Raw genomic sequence first — 20,424 nt, forward strand, 5'->3', positions numbered from 1 at the left:
TGCCACCATTGCCTGCCACTTTCCACCATTGCATGTCACCAGATGCAGCCTTTCACTTGCCACCATTGCCTGCTACTTCCACCATTATGAAAAAGAAAATACTGGCACTCAAATAATATTCTAATTATATATTACACTAGTGCACTGCAATCAAGTGAGCCCCTTCTAAGAAGTGAGGAAAAATGATGTATCAGATTATAGATTGTGCCACCTACTAAAAAATATACCTATAACTTCTATTATTGACTGCGCTCAAAATTATGCCTAGGCATATATCACGTACAAGCCTTAACGATACCACCTGCTTAGTATTATGTTAATTCAGTGCTTCAATACCAACTTGTCAAACTTTAACAAAAGCCAAAGCTCATGCACATAAAAAATATGTATACATATGTGAACGGAAAAAAAAAAAAGGTGCAACCCAAAACACCAACAAAAAAAACCCTACCACAGGTCCATATATACTCTCAATATCAATATCAAAGATGTGTATATAAAAATAGGGTGCGTCTCCCCAATTCTAATTCCAATACTTCCACAATTACTTGTCACCAGATTGTCATTTGCCCCCATTGCCTGTCACCAGATTGTAGCCTGTGACTTGCCACCATTGTCTGTGACTAGATGCAGTGTGTTACTCATAGCCTGACACTCTCTCCCTCCCCTTCAGCTGGGCATGTTTGGGGCTGCAGTTTCCCCCTAGCATTGCAATGGGCCAGCCAGCCCTTGGGACTACATGTCCCATGATGCTTTTTTCTCCTCCTTTTTGTTTGTTTTTTTCCCATGGCCAAGGGGGAGTAAACATAGTGGCTGGTTGTCCTGGCAAGTGCCTCTGCCGAGAACAGCAGCATGAGGAGGAGAGGGAGGGGGGAAAGAAGAGCCTGCAGCTGCTCTCTCTCCACACAGAGAAACAGTCACTCTGATTTGTTCTGGTGCCCACTGATAGAAGGAGGAAAGGGGAATTGGCAAGAAATAGAGCTTTCTTCTAACAGCGCTGCCTCAAGCACAGGGGGGAAGAGGGAGGCAGCACAGTTTCTCCTCCTCTGACCAGCTCGCCGCTCTTATCAATTGCCAGCAGGGAGAGCAAACGGGAGGGGGATCCGTGGCACCTGAGCTTCGGTGCCTTCTCTGCCATAGCTCGCTACGCCCGGGCCGGCCCAGTCTTTTGCAGAACCTAACAGGTTTTCTTCTAAGATTGACCTGTATTTGACTCCATCTATCTTTCCATCATTTCTAACCAGCTTCCCTGTCCCTGCTGAAGAAAAGCATCACCACAACATCATGCTGCCACCACCACCATGTTTCACGGTGAGGATGGTGTGTTCAGATTGATGTGCAGTGTTAGTTTTCTGCCACACATAGCATTTTGCTTTTAGGCCAAAAAGTTACATTTTGGTCCCATCTGACCAGAGCACCTTCTTCCACATGTTTGCTGTGTCCTCCACATAGCTTCTCATAAACTGCGAATGGGACTTCTTATGGCTTTCTTTCAACAGTGGCTTTCTTCTTGCCACTCTTCCATAAAGGCCGGATTTGTGAAGTGCACGACCAATAGTTGTCCTGTGGACAGATTCTCCTACCTGAGCTGTGGATCTCTGCAGCTCCTCCAGAGTTACCACTTTTCTGATTAATGCTCTCCTTGTCCGGCCTGTGAGTTTAGGTGGGCGGCCATGTCTTGGTAGGTTTGCAGTTGTGCCATTCTCTTCCCATTTTCGGATGATGGCTTGAACAGTGCTTCATGAGATGTTCAAAGCTTGGGATATTTTTTTATAACCTAACCCTGCTTTAAACTTCTCCACAATTTTATCCCTGACCTGTCTAGTGTGTTCCTTTGTCTTCATGATGCTGTATATTCACTATGGTTTTCTAACAAACTTCTGAGGGCTTCACAGCTGTATTTATACTGAGATTAAATTACACACAGGCGGACTTTTTACTAATTAGATGACTTCTGAGGGCATTTGGTTCCACTAGATTTTAGTTATGGTTATCAGAGTAAAGGGGGCTGAATACAAATGCACACCACACTTTTCAGATATTAATTTGTAAAAACATTTGAAACCCATTTAGCATTTTTCTTCCACTTCACAATTATGTGCCACTTTGTGTTGGTCTATCACATAAAATCTAAATAAAATACATTTACATTTTTGGTTGTAACATGACAAAATGTGGAAAATTTCAAGGGGTATGAATACTTTTCCAAGGCATTATATGTGTTTGTATCCTCACTGGAAAGGTCCTCCTCACTCTCCTCCCAATGGGTGTTATATGTTCCCAAAAAGGAACCGTAAAAAATGTTTTCAAAGAAACTATAATTTGTCCTGCTCACATTAAATGCATGTGTATGTCCCTGTGAACCCAGTCATAATTTCACCACTTGTATTGAGGTCCACCACTCACTCCATGCACCTTACCAAATATCAAAAATTTTAATGTGAAATCAACCAATCTTCTGTGATGAATATTCCTTCCCCTTGATTCCAGGTATATGCATGAAAGAATCTCTGAAAACAAAAATAGAATATATAGTGTGATAGTGCTTTAAACTATAAAATGTGCAATGGTACCATATCCACTCACATTAGCATGCAAAACCATTTGCTTCCTTAAAATAACAATTGAATTGTGTTTCCAAGCCCACTAATCATCATATAGCCACTCCATAAACCTTATCAAATGCTGAATATAAGCACCCTTTTCCACAAAATCTTGCCATTAACAGTCTTCCAGGTAGTCCATTTCTTAACATCAGGAATCTCCATGCAAAGATATCAAAATGGGCCCATAGTGCAGCAATATCTCTTAAAATCAAACACTTGGGCACATAATAAAACAAATTCAGCCACCACATCTATGAATTGGTAAGCTGCAATATATTAACATTTTTGTTTTTGGGTTTAATACCATTTTAAACTGAAGGATGTCTCCCTGGTTTGAAATAATTTTAATCTGCCTTCTTGTTATTTACGAAAAACATCCTTTAAGCAAACTAGTAAACACAGAGAGGGAATTTAATACAACCCTAAGGAATTCATTCTATATATCATATTTGTAATATTAATGCCTTTTGCCTGTGTATTATCAGTGTTATGAATTGTGGTCTGGCTCTCCTTCAGAAATATGAATATTTCATTATGTAATAATCTATGTTCATCAGAGATTTGCCTGTTTTGTATTATCTATCATTGTCTCTGATATGTGTTATTCATTTTTGTCAGTGCTGATGGTACGTACGAGGTCTCCCTGTTCACCAATGCAATCGTGCAAAACAATGGCAGTATCTATTGGCTGCCACCTGCCATTTACAAGAGCGCATGCAAGATAGAAGTCAAACATTTCCCATTCGACCAACAGAACTGCACTTTGAAATTCCGTTCGTGGACTTATGATTATACAGAGATTGACCTTGTTCTTAGTTCAGATTCGGCAAGTATGGATGACTTTACACCAAGTGGTGAATGGGATATCATAAAACTGCCAGGAAGGAGAACAGTCAACCCACTTGATCCAAAATATGTTGACGTAACTTATGATTTCATCATCAAAAGAAAGCCTCTCTTCTATACTATCAACTTGATCATACCTTGCATTCTTATTACTTCATTGGCAATACTTGTGTTTTATCTTCCATCAGACTGTGGACAAAAGATGACCTTGTGTATATCGGTATTATTGGCCTTGACTGTATTTCTGCTTTTAATTTCTAAGATTGTTCCACCGACTTCCCTCGATGTCCCGCTTATTGGAAAGTACCTGATGTTCACCATGGTTCTGGTAACATTTTCTATTGTCACTAGTGTCTGCGTCCTTAATGTCCATCATAGGTCTCCTAGTACACACACAATGCCAGTTTGGGTAAAGAACTGTTTTCTGGAAAAACTCCCAGTGTTCCTTTTCATGCGACGTCCAGAGAATAACACATGCAGTCAGAAACTCCGCAGTTACCAGAGGAACACCCAGGCAGAATCATGTAGGAACTCAGGCTGCTTTTTAAATGCTGCTACTGCAAAGACATATGATCAGAGACTTAATGATCAACCTTCCAATGAGCAGCATAGAAACCAAGAATTCAGATACAGGCACTCAAAAAAGTTCTCTCCACAAGTTCAAGAAGCAATGGAGGGTGTAAGCTTCATAGCTGACCACATGAAGAGTGATGATGAAGACCAAAGTGTAAGTGTCACCTTTATGTGTGTGGAGCCAATATTACATTTGTACAATGTGCTTGTGTTGTAGCAAAGGGCAGGATTTGATCTATGACAGCCCTATTATATGCCAGGATAGGCATACTAACCAGATTAACCACTTGCCGACCGCCTCACGCCGATGTACGTCATCAGAATGGCACGGGCAGGCATAAGCACATATATGTACGTCCTTTGCCTCCCGCGGGTCGGGGGCCCGATCGGGCCCCCGCCCGGTGCCTGCGGCGGTCGGTTTTCGTTCGGGAGCGATCCCGGACGAGGGGACGGCCATTCATTCATGGCCACCCCCTCGCGATCGCTCCCGACGAATGGAAATCCCCGGTGACATCACTTCCTCTCCTGTAATGTAAACACAGGAGAGGAAGTGATGTATTCTCTCCTCCGTGTCGGTATTTTTCGTTCCGACACGGAGGAGAGCGGATCAGTGAGTTGCACCAACACATCCCACACACAGTAGAACATGCCAGGCACACTCACACCCCCCCTTTACCCCCCGATCACCCCCCCAATTACCCCTGCCCCCCAGTCACAGTGACACCAATGTCATTTTTTTTTTTTTTTTTTTTTTTTTTTGCATTGGTGTCATTTGTGACTGTAATAACTGTTAGGGCAGTTAGGGTTAGCCCCCTTTAGTTCTAATGTACCCCCCTAACCCCCCCAATAAAGGTTTAACCCCGTGATCACCCCCCGTCGCCAGTGTCACTAAGGCTGGGTTCACATTGCAGCGGTTTATGAGAACGAATGTGATTCGCACCGCACTGCAGTGCAAATCACATCCGATCTCTGTGCGATTCGAGTTCAGCCATTCGCCGCACCCGCCACACCCGCCGCACCCGCCGCAAATTCGCACGGGACCCTTTTTTTGGCCCGCAGCAGAATCGGATCGCATGGGTGTTCACACCATGCGATCCGAGTTTGCAGATCGCACTGCGATATGCGAACTGATCTGGGGGTGTCAGTAACATTTCACTGACACTCCCAGCAGTTCGCATAGGGCAGTGTGAACTGCCGCCGGGAGGCATGCGATGCGGGAACCCGCCGCGGATTCGCGGCGTTTCCGCATCGCTCCAGTGTGAACCCAGCCTAATAAGCGATCATTTTTCTGATCGCCGTATTAGTGTCACAGGTGACGCTAGTTAGGCAGGTAGGTATTTAGGTTCGCCGCAGCTTTTTATAGCGCTAGGGACCCCCATATACTACCGCATAAAGCCCCCTGATTGCCCCCTAGTTAACCCTTTCACCAGTGATCACCATATAACTGTTACAGGTGACGCTGGTTGGTTAGTTATTTTTTTATAGTTTCAGGGCACCCGCCATTTATTACCTAATAAAGGTTTAACCCCCTGATCACCCGGCAGGTGTCATTTGTGACTAATAACTGTTAGGGCAGTTAGGGTTAGCCCCCTTTAGTTCTAAGGTACCCCCCTAACCCCCCCAATAAAGGTTTAACCCCGTGATCACCCCCCGTCGCCAGTGTCACTAAGGCTGGGTTCACATTGCAGCGGTTTATGAGAACGGATGTGATTCGCACCGCACTGCAGTGCAAATCACATCCGATCTCTGTGCGATTCGAGTTCAGCTATACAGATAGTATGGCTGAATTCGTGTCGCACCCGCCGCAAACTCGCACGGGACCCTTTTTTTGGTCCGCAGCAGAATCGGATCGCATGGGTGTTCACACCATGCGATCCAAGTTTGCAGATCGCACTGCGATATGCGAACTGATCTGGGGGTGTCATTAACATTTCACTGACACTCCCAGCAGTTCGCATAGGGCAGTGTGAACTGCCGCCGGGAGGCATGCGATGCGGGAACCCGCCGCGCATTCGTGGCGTTCCCGCATCGCTCCAGTGTGAACCCAGCCTAATAAGCGATCGTTTTTCTGATCGCTGTATTAGTGTCACAGGTGACGCTAGTTAGGCAGGTAGGTATTTAGGTTCGCCGCAGCTTTTTATAGCGCCAGGGACCCCCATATACTACCGCATAAAGCCCCCTGATTGCCCCCTAGTTAACCCTTTCACCAGTGATCACCATATAACTGTTACAGGTGACGCTGGTTGGTTAGTTATTTTTTTATAGTTTCAGGGCACCCGCCATTTATTACCTAGTCTCACTAGTGTACCCCTAAATTTAGGGGTGTCTACTTTCTAAAATGGGGTCATTTGGGGGGGGGGGGTTTGTGCCATCTTGGCATTTTATGGCCTTCAAAACTGTAACGCCCTTAGAAAGCCTGAAGGCGGTGCTTGGTTTTTGGGGCCCCGTACGCGGCTAGGCTCCCAAAAAGTCCCACATATGTGGTATCCCCGTACTCAGGAGAAGCAGCAGAATTTATTTTGGGGTGTCATTTCACATATGCCCATGGCATGCGTGAGCAATATATCATTTAGTGACAACTTTGTGAAAAAAAAAAAAAGTTTGTAATTTTCCCGCAACTTGTGGCAAAATATAAAATATTCCATGGACTCAACATGCCTCTCAGCAAATAGCTTGGGGTGTCTACTTTCTAAAATGGGGTCATTTGTGGGGGTTTTGTGCCATCTTGGCATTTTATGGCCTTCAAAACTGTAATAGGTAGTGAGAAGTGAACTCAAAAAATTACGCCCTTAGAAAGCCTGAAGGCGGTGCTTGGTTTTCGGGGCCCCGTACGCGGCTAGGCTCCCAAAAAGTCCCACATATGTGGTATCCCCGTACTCAGGAGAAGCAGCAGAATTTATTTTGGGGTGTCATTTCACATATGCCCATGGCATGCATGAGCAATATATCATTTAGTGACAACTTTGTGAAAAAAAAAAAAAAAAAAAAAAGTTTGTAATTTTCCCGCAACTTGTGGCAAAATATAAAATATTCCATGGACTCAACATGCCTCTCAGCAAATAGCTTGGGGTGTCTACTTTCTAAAATGGGGTCATTTGTGGGGGTTTTGTGCCATCTTGGCATTTTATGGCCTTCAAAACTGTAATAGGTAGTGAGGCGTGAAATCAAAAATTGACGCCCTTAGAAAGCCTGAAGGCGGTGCTTGGTTTTCGGGGCCCTGTACGCGGCTAGGCTCCCAAAAAGTCCCACATATGTGGTATCCCCGTACTCAGGAGAAGCAGCAGAATTTATTTTGGGGTGTCATTTCACATACGCCCATAGCATGTGTGAGCAATATATCATTTAGTGACAACTTTGTGTAAAAAAAAAAAAAAAAATTTTTTTTTGTCATTATTCAATCGCTTGAGGCAAAAAAATAAAATATTCAATGGGCTCAACATGCCTCTTATCAATTTCCTTAGGGGGTCTACTTTCCAAAATGGGGTCATTTGGGGGGGTTTTGTACTGCCCTGTCATTTTAGCACCTCAAGAAATGAGATAGGCAGTCGTAAACTAAAAGCTGCGTAAATTCCAGAAAACGTACCTTAGTTTGTAGATGTGACAACTTTTGCGCAAACCAATAAATATACAATTATTGACTTTTTTTTTACCAAAGACATGTGGCTGAATACATTTTGTCCTAAATGTATGACTAAAATTGAGTTTATTGGATTTTTCTAATAACAAAAAGTAGAAAATATCATTTTTTTTCAAAATTTGCGGTCTTTTTACGTTTATATCGCAAAAAATAAAAATCGCAGAGGCAATCAAATACCATCAAAAGAAAGCTCTATTTGTGGGAAGAAAAGGACGCAAATTTTGTTTGGGTACAACATTGCATGACCGCGCAATTACCAGTTAAAGCAGCGCAGTGCCAAAGTGTAAAAAGACCTCTGGTCATTTACCAGCAAAATGGTCCGGTCTGAAAGTGGTTAAAGTCAACCATTTTACATTTTGGAAAGTAAATATTCTACGCAATAAAAGGTTCCACAGGTAGCCTAATCAGATACATTTGGTGGTAGAAGGCTCCACATCCAGAATGCTAACGTCATATACTAACCAAAAGGAAACACAGATTTTGAAGACACCACACAAAGAGATTCAAATTTCTTTAAAAACATTCATCATTTATTTAAATGGCCATTAAATATATTACTTTTGACAAAACACAAAACCCATAGGAACACAGGGTCTTGTTATTGTGGTTTTTACATCAGCTAATTCACTTTATGGTTTATGTTGAGTGAAAAGGCTAATAACAAAACCACGTGTTCTTATGAGTTTTTGTTTTTTGTTCAAAGTAAACCATGGAGTGAAAACACTGATGTAAATCCATTATAACAAGACTCCGTGTTCTTACAGGTTTTTGTGATTTGTCATTAGTAAAATATATTGATGGCCATTTAAAGAAATTATGAATGTTTTTAAAGAAATTTGAACCTCTCTGTGTGATATCTTAAAAATTCATGTTTCCTCTTGATTAGTATATGATGTTATGTTCCGCAAAAAAATATGCTGTTAGGTTTAATAATCAGAAAACCCTCTCCTGTACACCTCAGATTTAATTTCTCTTTGTTACTAGAATCCTGACTTCCCTGAAATCTGGGTTAGCGTGACACTAAACTCTGGTTTTAAAAAAATGTATTCTATTCTAGTATGCATTCTTAAAGCATACGTGCTGTTTACGATAGAAATGCAAGGTAAAGTATTTGTGTGCATTTACACAGGGGTGTAGCTAAGGGGGGGGGGGGGGTTTGGGTGAAGTCGCAGCCGCAGTCTCTGGTAATTTCCTGAAGTCGCATCCTCAGCCTCTGGTCATTTCCTGTAGTTACTTCGGCAGTCTCTGGTCATTTCCTGTAGTCACAGCCATAGTCTCTGGTCATTTCCTGTAGTTGCAGCAGCAGTCTCTGGTCATTTCCTGTAGTCACAGCCACAGTTTCTAGTCATTTCCTGTAGTCGCAGTCATAGACTCTGGTCATTTCCTGTAGTTGCAGCAGCAGTCTTTGGTTATTTCCTGTAATCGCAGTTGCAGCATCTGGTCATTTTCTGTAGTCACAGCTGCAGTCTCTGGTTATCTCCTGTAATCCATCTGCAGTCTCTGATTATCTGTGCATTTGGCTTGTGGCTGTAGTGACTGTGACATCAATAGGCAAGTTTAATAGCAGCACCGTGAAGCTAAGCATTGATGCCATGGCAATGTGTAGTCAACGATGCAGTTACTATGTTCATTTAGAGGTAGGTGGTCAAGGGGTGGTACTGTTTAATCATCCCCTTTGAGTCCTCATTCACATTGACTTTGAAATCATGCAGCTTCATCTGAAATCGCATGATTTCAAAGCTGCATGTGAGTGTGACTTCAGGTGTGACTTGGAAGATATCTGTGCGGCTTCATGTACAGATGTCTATGCAAGTCGCACCTGAAATCACCATAAGTAGTGCAGGAACTACTTTTTCAAATCATTGCGACATTTGAAGATGGCCATTGCCAGCAATAGGGTGTGACTTGTCATGCGATTTGACAGGTCAAATGGCACAAGTTGCTCCAATGTAAACGGGGGCTTAGGCCATTCTTATACCCAATCTGGTCATGCCCACTACTCTCTGTGGCATACTCAAAAGAATTTGTTTTTCAACTGTATCCCAAGAGGGCTGGTATTTTGTCACACTACTTTAATCTGTAGCAACCAACCAGTAAGCGGTAATGATAAGCAGTAATCTATCACTACCAATCAGTGAGCAGTAATGTGCAGTAACCTCTAGCAGCCAATCAGCAAGCAGAAAGGATGTGCAGTAACCTCTAGCAGCCAGTCAGTGAGGAGTAATGATACACTGTAACCTCTGGCAACCAATCACAATCACTGCCTGATCTGCCGCAATAAACTGATTTTGAAAATGTTTGCCAGGGTCCATTTAATTTTAAAGAGGGTCCTGGCTCTCACTTCTCTGCCTCCGCACCTCGGTGACTCCGAGCCCCTTTATATGAGATCATGTCTTCTTGACTTGTCCAACCGCAGCCACCAGGACAGGAGGCGGCACTGAGCAGAGTGGGAGCGACTGGCATCTACCCGCCCACCAGTCCTTTCTATTTACATTGGCTCCGCCTCCTTGCAGTGCCGCTTCCCACCTCTGACAGTTGCTTGAGTAAGGAGCTGGACCCTCAACGGTGCTGTTAGCCACCAGCCCACCACATGGACATAGATGTGGATAATGTTCTGAAGTGCTGCTGGCTGCTGCTGCTGTCCGTTGACCCAGACCCCCTCGGGTTACTAGGTGTGCCTCTTTCCCTTGTGTCCTCCTCAATCAGGCTAGCTTACAACTACAGTGCTGCAGAATTTTTTTCAGTCATTCTACTGATATCTGAAATTGCGGCAACTGCTGGCAAAGTTGGTCAATTGAGGCACTGGACTGAGTCTTCCATAATTGCTGTTGTGTTAGCCTGTTAGGGACCTGTAGGGATTTGGGATCATGGGCAGAATATTGCTGTGATTCTGCCTGCCACCGCACCTAATTCCAAATCACACTGCAATGCTTGCAAAACACAGCCCATGTGTTTGTGGTCCATTCATTTTTACTGGCACCACAATGTGGTGTCTTTTTGCTGTGATTGTTGAGCGATTTATCACACAATAAGCATCCAAAACCCACACTGTGTTTTCTGAATGGAACACAAACACATGTGCTCCATTTTGCCACCATTGCAGTGTGATTTGGAATTGCGGACAGAATCACAGCGATTATGCCCACAATCCCAAATCGCTACATGTGAACAGTCAGGGCCTAACAGGCTAACACAACAGAAATTATGGAAGAGTCAGCCTCAGAATATTTTATAGGTAGAAGGAAGCCTTGGTTTTGTTTAACTGTGTCCCTTAAGACCCTCCCTCTATCATGTTTGGCCACACCCACTTTTTTGCAGTGGCGTGCTGCAAGCGCCGCAGGACACTGCTTCCCTGTCATGCCCCACATTCTAAAGCTCAAAAGTTTATAGGTATGTTCTGTATGTATGGACTCTGCACAGTACCACTTCTCTTGGCTAGTATCCTGGGTTAACAAAAAATCAGTGTGTGCTGCCTTCCACCAGATGATGCCCTTTGCAGCTGCCCATTAAGATTAAGTATTACAGTGCACCACCTTGTGATAGGCAGTCCAATGGCAGAGAGCACTGATCTGACAAGTTTTTTTAGTTTTTCGTTCAGTGTGTACCAGGCCTTATGCCGTATACACACGACTGGACTTTTCGACAGCAAAGTTCAGACGGAACAAATCCGTCTGACAATTTGATCGTGTGCGGGCTTCATCTGACCTTTTCTGTCGAAAAATCTGACGGACTTTAGAAATAGAACATGTTTCAAATCTTTCCGCCGGAACCAGTTCCTATCAAGAAAACCGCTCGTCTGTATGCAGGTCCAACGGACCAATAAGGACACAAGGGGAGCTATTAGCTACTGGCTATTGAACTTCCTTTTTCTAGTCGCGTCGTATGTCATCGCGTTAAATGATCGAACTTTGGTGTGATCGTGTGTAGGCAAGTCCGCTGAAAAGTCCGTCAGAGGTCATTCCGACGGAAAGTCCGGTCGTGTGTACACTGCATTAGACTGGACAATAGCCAGCCTCACTGGGCAACATTCAGTAAAACTGGAAGAAGGCAAAACTAAAGTCTGGATCGATTTTCAAGAGAATCTGAGAAAATAGAATTAACCACTTGCTTACTGGGCACTTAAACCCCCCTCCTGCCCAGACCAATTTTCCGCTTTCAGCGCTGATGCATTTTGAATGACAATTGCGCGGGCATACAACACTATACCCAAAATACATTTTTATCATTTTTTTCCCACAAATAGAGCTTTCTTTTGGTGGTATTTAATTACAGCTGGGAGTTTTATTTTTTGCTAAACAAACAAAAAAATAAAAAAATAAAATCATGTTTAATAGTTTGTTATAAAATTTAGCAAACAGGTCATTTTTCTCCTTCATTGAAGTGCGCTGATGAGGCGGCACTGATAGGCTGCACTGGTGGGCACTGATAGGCTGCATTGGTGGGCACTGATAGGCTGCACTGGTGGGCACTGATAGGCTGCACTGGTTGGCACTGATAGGCATAGTTAAGGCGGCACTAATAGGCACAGATAAGGCGGCACCGATGGGCACAGATAAGGCGGCACTGATGGGCACAGATAAGATGGCACGGATGGGTGGCACGGATGGGTGGCACGGATGGGTGGCACTAAAGGGCACTGATAGGTACCACTGATAGATGGGACTGATGGGCACTGATAGGTGGCACTGATAGGTGGCTCTGATAGGTGGCACTGCTGGGCACTGATGGGCGGCACTGATGGGCACTGATGGGCACTGGTAGATGACACTGATGGGCACGGATATGTGGCACTGGGGTGCAGCACCTTTGTTGAGGCAGATTGTGGGCACTGCTGGGTGGCACTGTGGGCACTGCTGGGTGGCACTGCTGGGTGGCACTGTGGGCACTGCTGGGTGGCACTATGGGCACTGCTGGGTGGCACTGATGGGGGGCACTTATTTTTTATTGAGGTGGCACTGGCAGGGGGCAGGTGGGCACTGGCAGGGCTGGCCGTGATCGGGACTAATGTCCCGATCACGGCCGCAGGTGATCAGCTCTCTTTTTTTCTCCTCGCGCTGTCAGCGCGAGGAGGAATAATAGCTGATTATCGGCTCCGTTGTAGCACATGATCAGCTGTCATTGGCTGACAGCTGATCACGTGATAAGGGGTCGGGATCGACCCCTTGCTCGGATCGGTGATCAGGCGAGTCTCATAGACTCGCCGATCACAGAGCGCGCCGCACGCACCCCTCAGGGGGCGCGCAGGCCGCTCATGCACGGGACGACGTCAATAGACGTAGTCCCGGCAAAGGAAGTCCGCGCTGTAGCCGTCATTCGGCTATAGCGCGGGTCTCAAGTGGTTAAGGATGTGATTGCTTACTATGAGCAACACATAGCTTTTCCTTTTTCCAGTCTTAATGAATTTGGCGCAATTTGTTTTGTTTAAAAATACTTTTACTTAGTACCCGCTGCTGAACCCCCCCGAGCAAAAAGTTATCTACAGCCCTGCATATACACTATATTACCAAAAGTATTGGGACACCTACCTTTACATGCACATGAACTTTAATGGAATTCAAGATTTCAATATTGAGTTGGCCCACCCTTTGCAGCTTTAACAGCTTAAACTCTTCTGGGAAGGCTGTCCACAAGGTTTAGGAGTGTGTCTATGAGAATGTTTGACCGTTCTTCCAGATGTTGGACAAGAAGTTCTGGCTTGCAGTCTCCGCTCTAACTCATCCCAAAGGTGTTCTATTGGGTTGAGGTCAGGACTGTGCAGGCCAGTCAAGTTCCTCCACCCCAAACTCGCTCATCCATGTCTTTATTGACCTTGCTTTGTGCACTAGTCCAAATCATTTGGTGGAGGGGGGATTATGGTGTGAGGTCGTTTTTCAGGGTTTCGGCTTGGCTCCTTAGTTCCAGTGAGGGCTTGTGCCTGACCTCATAAATGCACTTCTGGAGGAATGGTCAAACATTCCCATGGACACACTCCCAAACCTTGTAAACAGCCTTCCCAGAAGAGTTGAAGCTGTTATAGCTGCAAAGGGTGGGCCAATTCAATATTGAACCCTACGGACTAAGACTGGGGTGCCATTAAATGGTTTGTTAATGGTTGTCAATCAAATCCAGTGACATGGGAGCTGGGGGCGGGCCGAGTCCTGCTATCTGTGTCAATGGATGCAGCAGTGAGACTCACACGCCCGCACAGGTGTCCCCATGGAAAGCGGCTCTCCGTGGGGGCACCCAGTAAAGAGAAGGAACTAGGAGCCGCCCCCGGGGCACCCCAGAAAAGGAGGATCAGGGCTGCTCTGTGCAAAACCCTTGCACAGAGGAGATTAACATGTTTTTTATTTAAAAAAAAAGGGGACCTTTACAATCACTTTAAAGTTCATGTGTTGGTAAAGGCAAGCATCACAATACTTTTGGTAATATAGTGTATATGTAGCACAGACCCAAGACTGGTCTGACTGTAAGGTCCCAGGTTCCATTTCCTGATAGGCACACGTCAGCCAGGCACTGGAAAAACTGGAACCTGCAGAATCTGGTGCAGCTGTGCCTAGTAGCCAATCAGCTTCTAACTTCAGCGTGTTCAGTTAAGATTCAACAATAAAACCTAGAAAGCTGATTGGTTTCTATGCAGAACTGCACCAGATTATGTGTGCACCGCACCGCTTTTAGTAGATCAACCCCACTATGTCCTGAATACTGTGTTGCCACCTGTAATACACACGCGGGGACTTTTCGCCCAACTTTGTCCGTCAAACAGTTTCGGCAAACAGTCCGCTCAAAATTAGCATGGACGGACATGGCCACACACGACGAACGAACAGTTTGCTGAAACCGTGCGCGATGACGTGAACGGCACGTACGACGGGACGAAAAATACGACGTCCTATACACTGCATTATAACTTTCGGTGTGTAAATCCTTTCTGAGCATGCGCGGAACTTAGTTTGACGAACAAGCCTACACACGAGGGGACTGTTCGCTGAAACAAAGTTTCAGCGGACAGTTTTTCGGAATTTCCGAAAAACCTTGTTCAGCGGACTGTTCGCTGAAACTGTCCGCTGAAAGCCCACACACGAGCGGACTGTTTGCCGAAACACTGTTCAGCGGACAAAGTTGGGCGAACAGTCCCCTCGTGTGTACGCGGCCTTAGTCAATTTCTGTACTTGAATTGCCTGTGTCTAGGATCCTTAGAAGAGTTTTCTGCAAATATTCAAAAGGCTAGGCCAGAGGTCCCCCAGCCAAAGCAGAAGCTGGGACCCCAAAGAAGGATTCTTGCAGCTGCAGATGAATTCCAGGGAGGCCTCTGTTTTGGTTAGGATCCTTCCATAGCCTGTTCTGAGTCCTCCCCTATTTATACCCCTCTCAGCCCCCTGCTGGTCACACATTCCCCTGACCAGGGCTTGGCTTAGGAGGCATGAATATGCAGTTTTGATTTTTTTTTTTTCACGTTTTTGGGAAGAAGAGTGAATTGTGTTGATATACTTGGATATTAAGAGACTTTTTCTTTTTGGTACACTCATATTGTGTTTTATGTATTTTATATTTTCACTTTACTGATGATTGCACTGTACTAAATATATCCTATATATGTTCTTCCACCCACTATATCCCATAACTCAGTGATATGCAGGGGAAAATAACTGAGCCTGCACCAGCAGTACCCAGAACAGAAACTATTAAAGTGGTTCTTAAGGCAGAAATGTTTTTTACCTTCATGCATTCTGTGCATGAAGGTAAAAAACCTTCAGTATGCCTCTCCCCCTAATATTTACCCAAGCCCAATTGCGGTCCAGTGATGTGCATTCGAGTGGCTGCTATCCCAGGTCTCTGCCTCCTGATTGGTTAAAATAAAGCAGCAGGAGTCCTAAGCCCCTACTCCTGTCAATCACAGTTCACAGCCAGTGAGGAGGGAGCAGTGAGTGGGGCCGAGACCCATTCTGTGTGTCTTGTGGACACACAGATCCGAGCTTGGGAGCGAGCACACACAAGTGCCCCTCTAGCAAGCAACAATTATTGCTTTCCTTAGCTACAGGGAAAAACGCAATTTAACACTAGTAGCCTACTGGGGCTATATACAGTATCTTGCAAAAGTGAGTACACCCCTCACATTTTTGTAAATATTTTATTATAACTTTTCATGTGACAACACTGAAGAAATTACACTTTGCTCCAATGTAAAGTAGTGAGTGTACAGCTTGTAAATTTTCTGTCCCCTCAAAATAACTTAACACACAGCCATAAATGTTTAAACCGCTGGCAACAAAAGTGAGTTCACCCCTAAGTGAAAATGACCAAATTGGGCCCAATTATCTATTTTCCCTCCCCGGTGTCATGTGACTCGTTAGGGTTAGAAGGTCTCAGGTGTGAATGGGGAGCAGGTGTGTTACATTTGGTGTTATCGCTCTCACTCTCTCATACTGGTCACCGGAAGTTTAACATGGCACCTCATGGCAAAGAACTCTCTGAGGATCTGAAAAAAATAATTGTTGCTCTACATAAAGGTGGCCTAGGCTATAATAAGATTGTTAAGACCCTGAAACTGAGCTTCAGCACAGTGGCCAAGACCATAGAGCGGTTTAACAGGACAAGATCCACTCAGAACAGGCCTCGCCATGGTCGACCAAAGAAGTTGAATGCACGTGCTCAGCGTCCTATCCAGAGGTTGTCTTTGGGAAATTGACGTATGAGTGATGCCAGCATGGCTGCAGAGGTTGAAGTAGTGGTAGGTCAGCCTGTCAGTGCTCAGACCATACGCTACACACTGCATGAAATTGGTTTGCATAGCTGTTGTCCCAGAAGGAAGCCTCTTCTAAAGATGATGCACAAGAAAGCCCACAGTGAAGCTCTGGTGAACTCCATGCCCAAGAGGGTTAAGGTAGTGCTGGAAAATAATGGTGGCAACACAAAATATTGACACTTTGGGCCCAATTTGGACATTTTCACTTAGGGGTGTACTTACTTTTTAGACATTAATGGTTGTGTGTTGAGTTATTTTGAGGGGACATCAAATTTACACTGTTATACAAGCTGTTATACAAGCTGTACACTCACTACTTTACATTTTAGCAAAGTGTGGGAGTCTATGCCCGGAAGTGGGTGCAAATACCTGTCTTAGACAGGTATCTGCACCCCCCTCCCACCTGAAAGGTGCCACATGTGACACTGGAGGGGGGAGGGTTCCGAAAAGCGGAGGTTCAATTTTTGTGTGAACCTCCGCTTTAATTAACAAAAGCCAAGCTTTACAATCACTTTTATTTTAAATATCCAGTCATGTGACAAACCCGTTTCATTTTCACATTACCATGTGATTTTTAAAGTGTACACATGTGCACATCACTAATGTTTCCACTGTAGTAAAGTAGACCCTAGCTCATTAGACTTCACTCATTAATAAATCATACTCTAAATATAAATAAATAAATTTAAACCTGTGAGTTCATAGCAGGCATTAATTACTGCTTCTGAACCTATGCAAGCTATTCTACATTTAGGCACTTTTGGGGCTAGACCTTGTTTCTCTTTGTGGTTATTGAGGATACCATTAACATTTTACTGATGGATACAGACAGCACAATAATTATACCTTAAAGCGGTAGTAAACCCGCAAATTTTTTTTTTTTTTTTTTAAACCTGTAAAGCAAAAGGCATAATGAGCTAGTATGCACCGCATACTAGCTCATTATGAAATACTTACCTTAGAACGAGGCCCCGACATCTGGCCCGATCCACGCCGAGGGAGCTGACATGCTCCCTCGGCGTCTCTTCCGGGTATGGCAGCTCCGGCACTGTGAGTGGCCGGAGCCGCGATATCGTCACTCCCACGCATGCGCGCGGGAGATTTCAGTCCGGCCGGACGAGCGCTGCCGGATTTTCACGGCGAGAACCCCCTTGTGCGCATGCGCCGCTGCAGTCAGCGGCGCATACCGAGGGGAATATCTCCTAAACCGTATAGGTTTAGGAGATATTTTTTTTATCTACAGGTAAGCCTTATTATAGGCTTTCCTGTAGGTAAAAGTTAAAAAAATTGACCATACAACCACTTTAAGTACCCTTTTCACTTTAACTATTTCGCCTCTAGAGTAATTTTTGCTTTTTTTTTGCACTCATGGTAAAATCTGCAGTTTTGGCTATAGAACCCCCAAAACACACACACACACATATATATATATATATATATATATATATATATATATATATATATATATATATATATATTCTGAAAACAGAGGCCCTGTAGAATTAAAAGATGACTAAATAAAATGACTTTTATCTTTTATTGCACACAAAAACATCTAGCCACGTACAGATAAAAGTAGGGAACAGCTGTAAATTTTACATGAGTAGATCTCCAGATTTTATGCACATATACGCCTATAAATGCACATAAACGTCAGTTCTCTAGGCATGTATTTTATGCAGGATCTTCTAGCTCTACCAGCAAAAGCCTTTCATGCAGAAAATATGCGTATGTCCAAGTGAATAGACCCTTAGAGGCCTTTACAACTCAGTTTATCATAAACAGTAAATGATGGCCTTAGAATTATTGTTCTGACTCTGATATGTGTGCTGGTACATAACATGCTAACACATGTTCACATTTGCATTTACAGGGACGGAGCTGTTTTTCTTTTTTTTTTGATTATTTTAAATTCATTTTATGAAAATTATGTTTTTTACATTTTTATTTTTCATATAACTTTATTGCTATAAGAAGGGTGCTTCCAAGCCCCATGTGATAGCATTGTGCGGGTGACAGGTACTCTTTTTTTGGAGACATAATGTCTACCCTGCCCTCTGCTCCTTCCAACAAAGCAGGGGATTGTGCTTATTTATCTGTACAGCTGGCAGCGGAATAACTTCCTTATAGGATGTCTCCAATTTACAAGCCAATCTCAATGCACTGTCTGATTGGGCAACTATGTGGCAAGGGGGGTTTAATGTTGATAAATGTAAAGTTATGCACTTGAGGGCTAAGAATATGCCTGCATCATACATACTAGGGGGAGTACATCCATAGTGGAGGAGGATCTGGGAGTTGTGGTAGATCATAAGCTTAACAATAGCATGCAATGCCAAGCTGCGGTTTCCAAAGCAAGCAAAGTCCTTTCTTGTATTAAGAGAGATATGGACTGCAGAGACAGAGTTATCATTTTGCTCCTGTACAAATCATTAGTAAGACCTCATCTCTAATATGCAGTTCAGTTTTGGGAACCAGAAGGATATCAGGAAACTGGAAAAAGTGTAGAGAAGGGCAACCAAACTGATAAAAGGCATGGAGGAGCTCAAATATGAGGAAAGATTAGAGGAACTGAATTTATTCTCTCTCCTCTGGATCAACTGTGGGTATACAATGTGTATATTAGATTGTATGATCTTATTGGATGAACTAGATTTACTTGTGTCTTTTTTTTCAACCTGACTAACTACTGGTATCTAACTATGTAAGTTTTGAACCAGAAGTGCTCAGAGCTGGGCACCTCCTAGATCACAGTGCTGCAAAAGGGAATGGGTAACAGATGTTCCACTCGCCAACCTTACATTAACTATTGTGGTCTTGGGGTCCTGGGAGTAGCGGGAAAGCCCAGGAACCACTGGCACTGGGCAAGGGGCGGTCAGCACTTGCTGGTCAGGTACAAGTGATTGAGTGGCTCCACCACCACACAGATATCGTTTACCTAAAAGCCCAGAGGCTGCTGATAAAAATTAAAACAGGCTCATGTGTCACGTACCTGGTGGTAGAGCCCGACTTGCAGAAGGAGACCTCTCTTGCGGCTCAGACTCAAGGGCCCTGGTAGTGTATACAGGTAACACAAGAGTCAAGAGGGGCACGAGTGTCTGGCAGGATCAACAGCTGGATCAGGGAGTGCTGGAATCGGAGGGAAACTGGATCAGCAGGCAGGTGCAGGAAGCTGAAGCAGAGCAGCAGGCAGAGAGGCTGAACCAGGACACCAATGCAGGAACTCTGGCAGAGGCAGGACTTCAGGCAGGTGCTGGAACCACTACTGGAGATTGAGCAGCAGACGGCACCGGAACAGAAGGCTGGAAGCAGAGCAGTCAGACAAGCCGGGTCGGAGGTCAGGCGGTCAGCAGAGGTACCAAGGATCAAGCAGGTGGATGGTCGGACGAGCCGGGTCGGTAAACGGGCAGGCAGCAAGGCACCGAAGGAACAAGCAGAAGGAAGGTCAGGCAGGCCGAGGTCAGATGCAGGCGGATAGCAGGAGCAGTAGGTAAACAAGCCGGGTCAACAGGTCACAGAAGGCAGGTTCTCAGAATCAGGGTACTCGCACGCTGTAGATCAGACAGCAAGAACTGGATGTGACCAACTGAGTTAAATAGCCCGCCTGGCGCCAACGAGCGCCTACGCGCGCGCCCGCGCGCACGCGCACACGCGCACAGACGCACACGCGCACAGACGCGCACGTGCGCACGGCCGCGCACACGCGCAAGCGCGCACCCGCGGACGCGCGGGGGAAGGTCCGGACTGACCACTGCTCGCAGGATCCTCGTGACATTGCCCCCCCTCAAGGGGCAGCCTCCGGATGCCCAACCGGGCCCATCTTTCAGGGTGCAATCTCCTGAAAGCTTGGATTAAAGTCTTTGCATGGATATTCTCCACAGGCTCCCAAGAATTCTCCTCCGGGCCATAGCCTTTCCATTTAATTAAAAATTGAGCTTGGTTATTCCTTTTCCTACAATCCAGTATAGCTTCAATTTCAAATTCTTCCTCCCCATTCACCATTACAGGGTCTGGAGGGTTCACATTCCGGTCAGGAA

At 44.8% G+C, this 20,424-nt stretch overlaps 1 protein-coding gene across 1 annotated transcript in view; it reads left to right on the forward strand.

The window, feature by feature from the left end:
* CHRNB4 (cholinergic receptor nicotinic beta 4 subunit) overlaps positions 1 to 20,424 on the forward strand; it is a 98,595-nt gene that overhangs the window by 67,042 nt on the left and 11,129 nt on the right. The window contains exon 5 of the mRNA XM_077473751.1: positions 3,225 to 4,179. Within this exon, the coding sequence (XP_077329877.1) occupies positions 3,225 to 4,179 (955 nt within the window). The remainder of the gene's footprint in view (positions 1 to 3,224; positions 4,180 to 20,424) is intronic.

Source organism: Lithobates pipiens, unplaced genomic scaffold (assembly GCF_037356315.1).
Source record: "Lithobates pipiens isolate NorthernLeopardFrog02 unplaced genomic scaffold, aLitPip1_a1.2 Scaffold_8, whole genome shotgun sequence".
In the NCBI taxonomy this organism is placed as follows: Eukaryota; Metazoa; Chordata; class Amphibia; order Anura; family Ranidae; genus Lithobates; species Lithobates pipiens.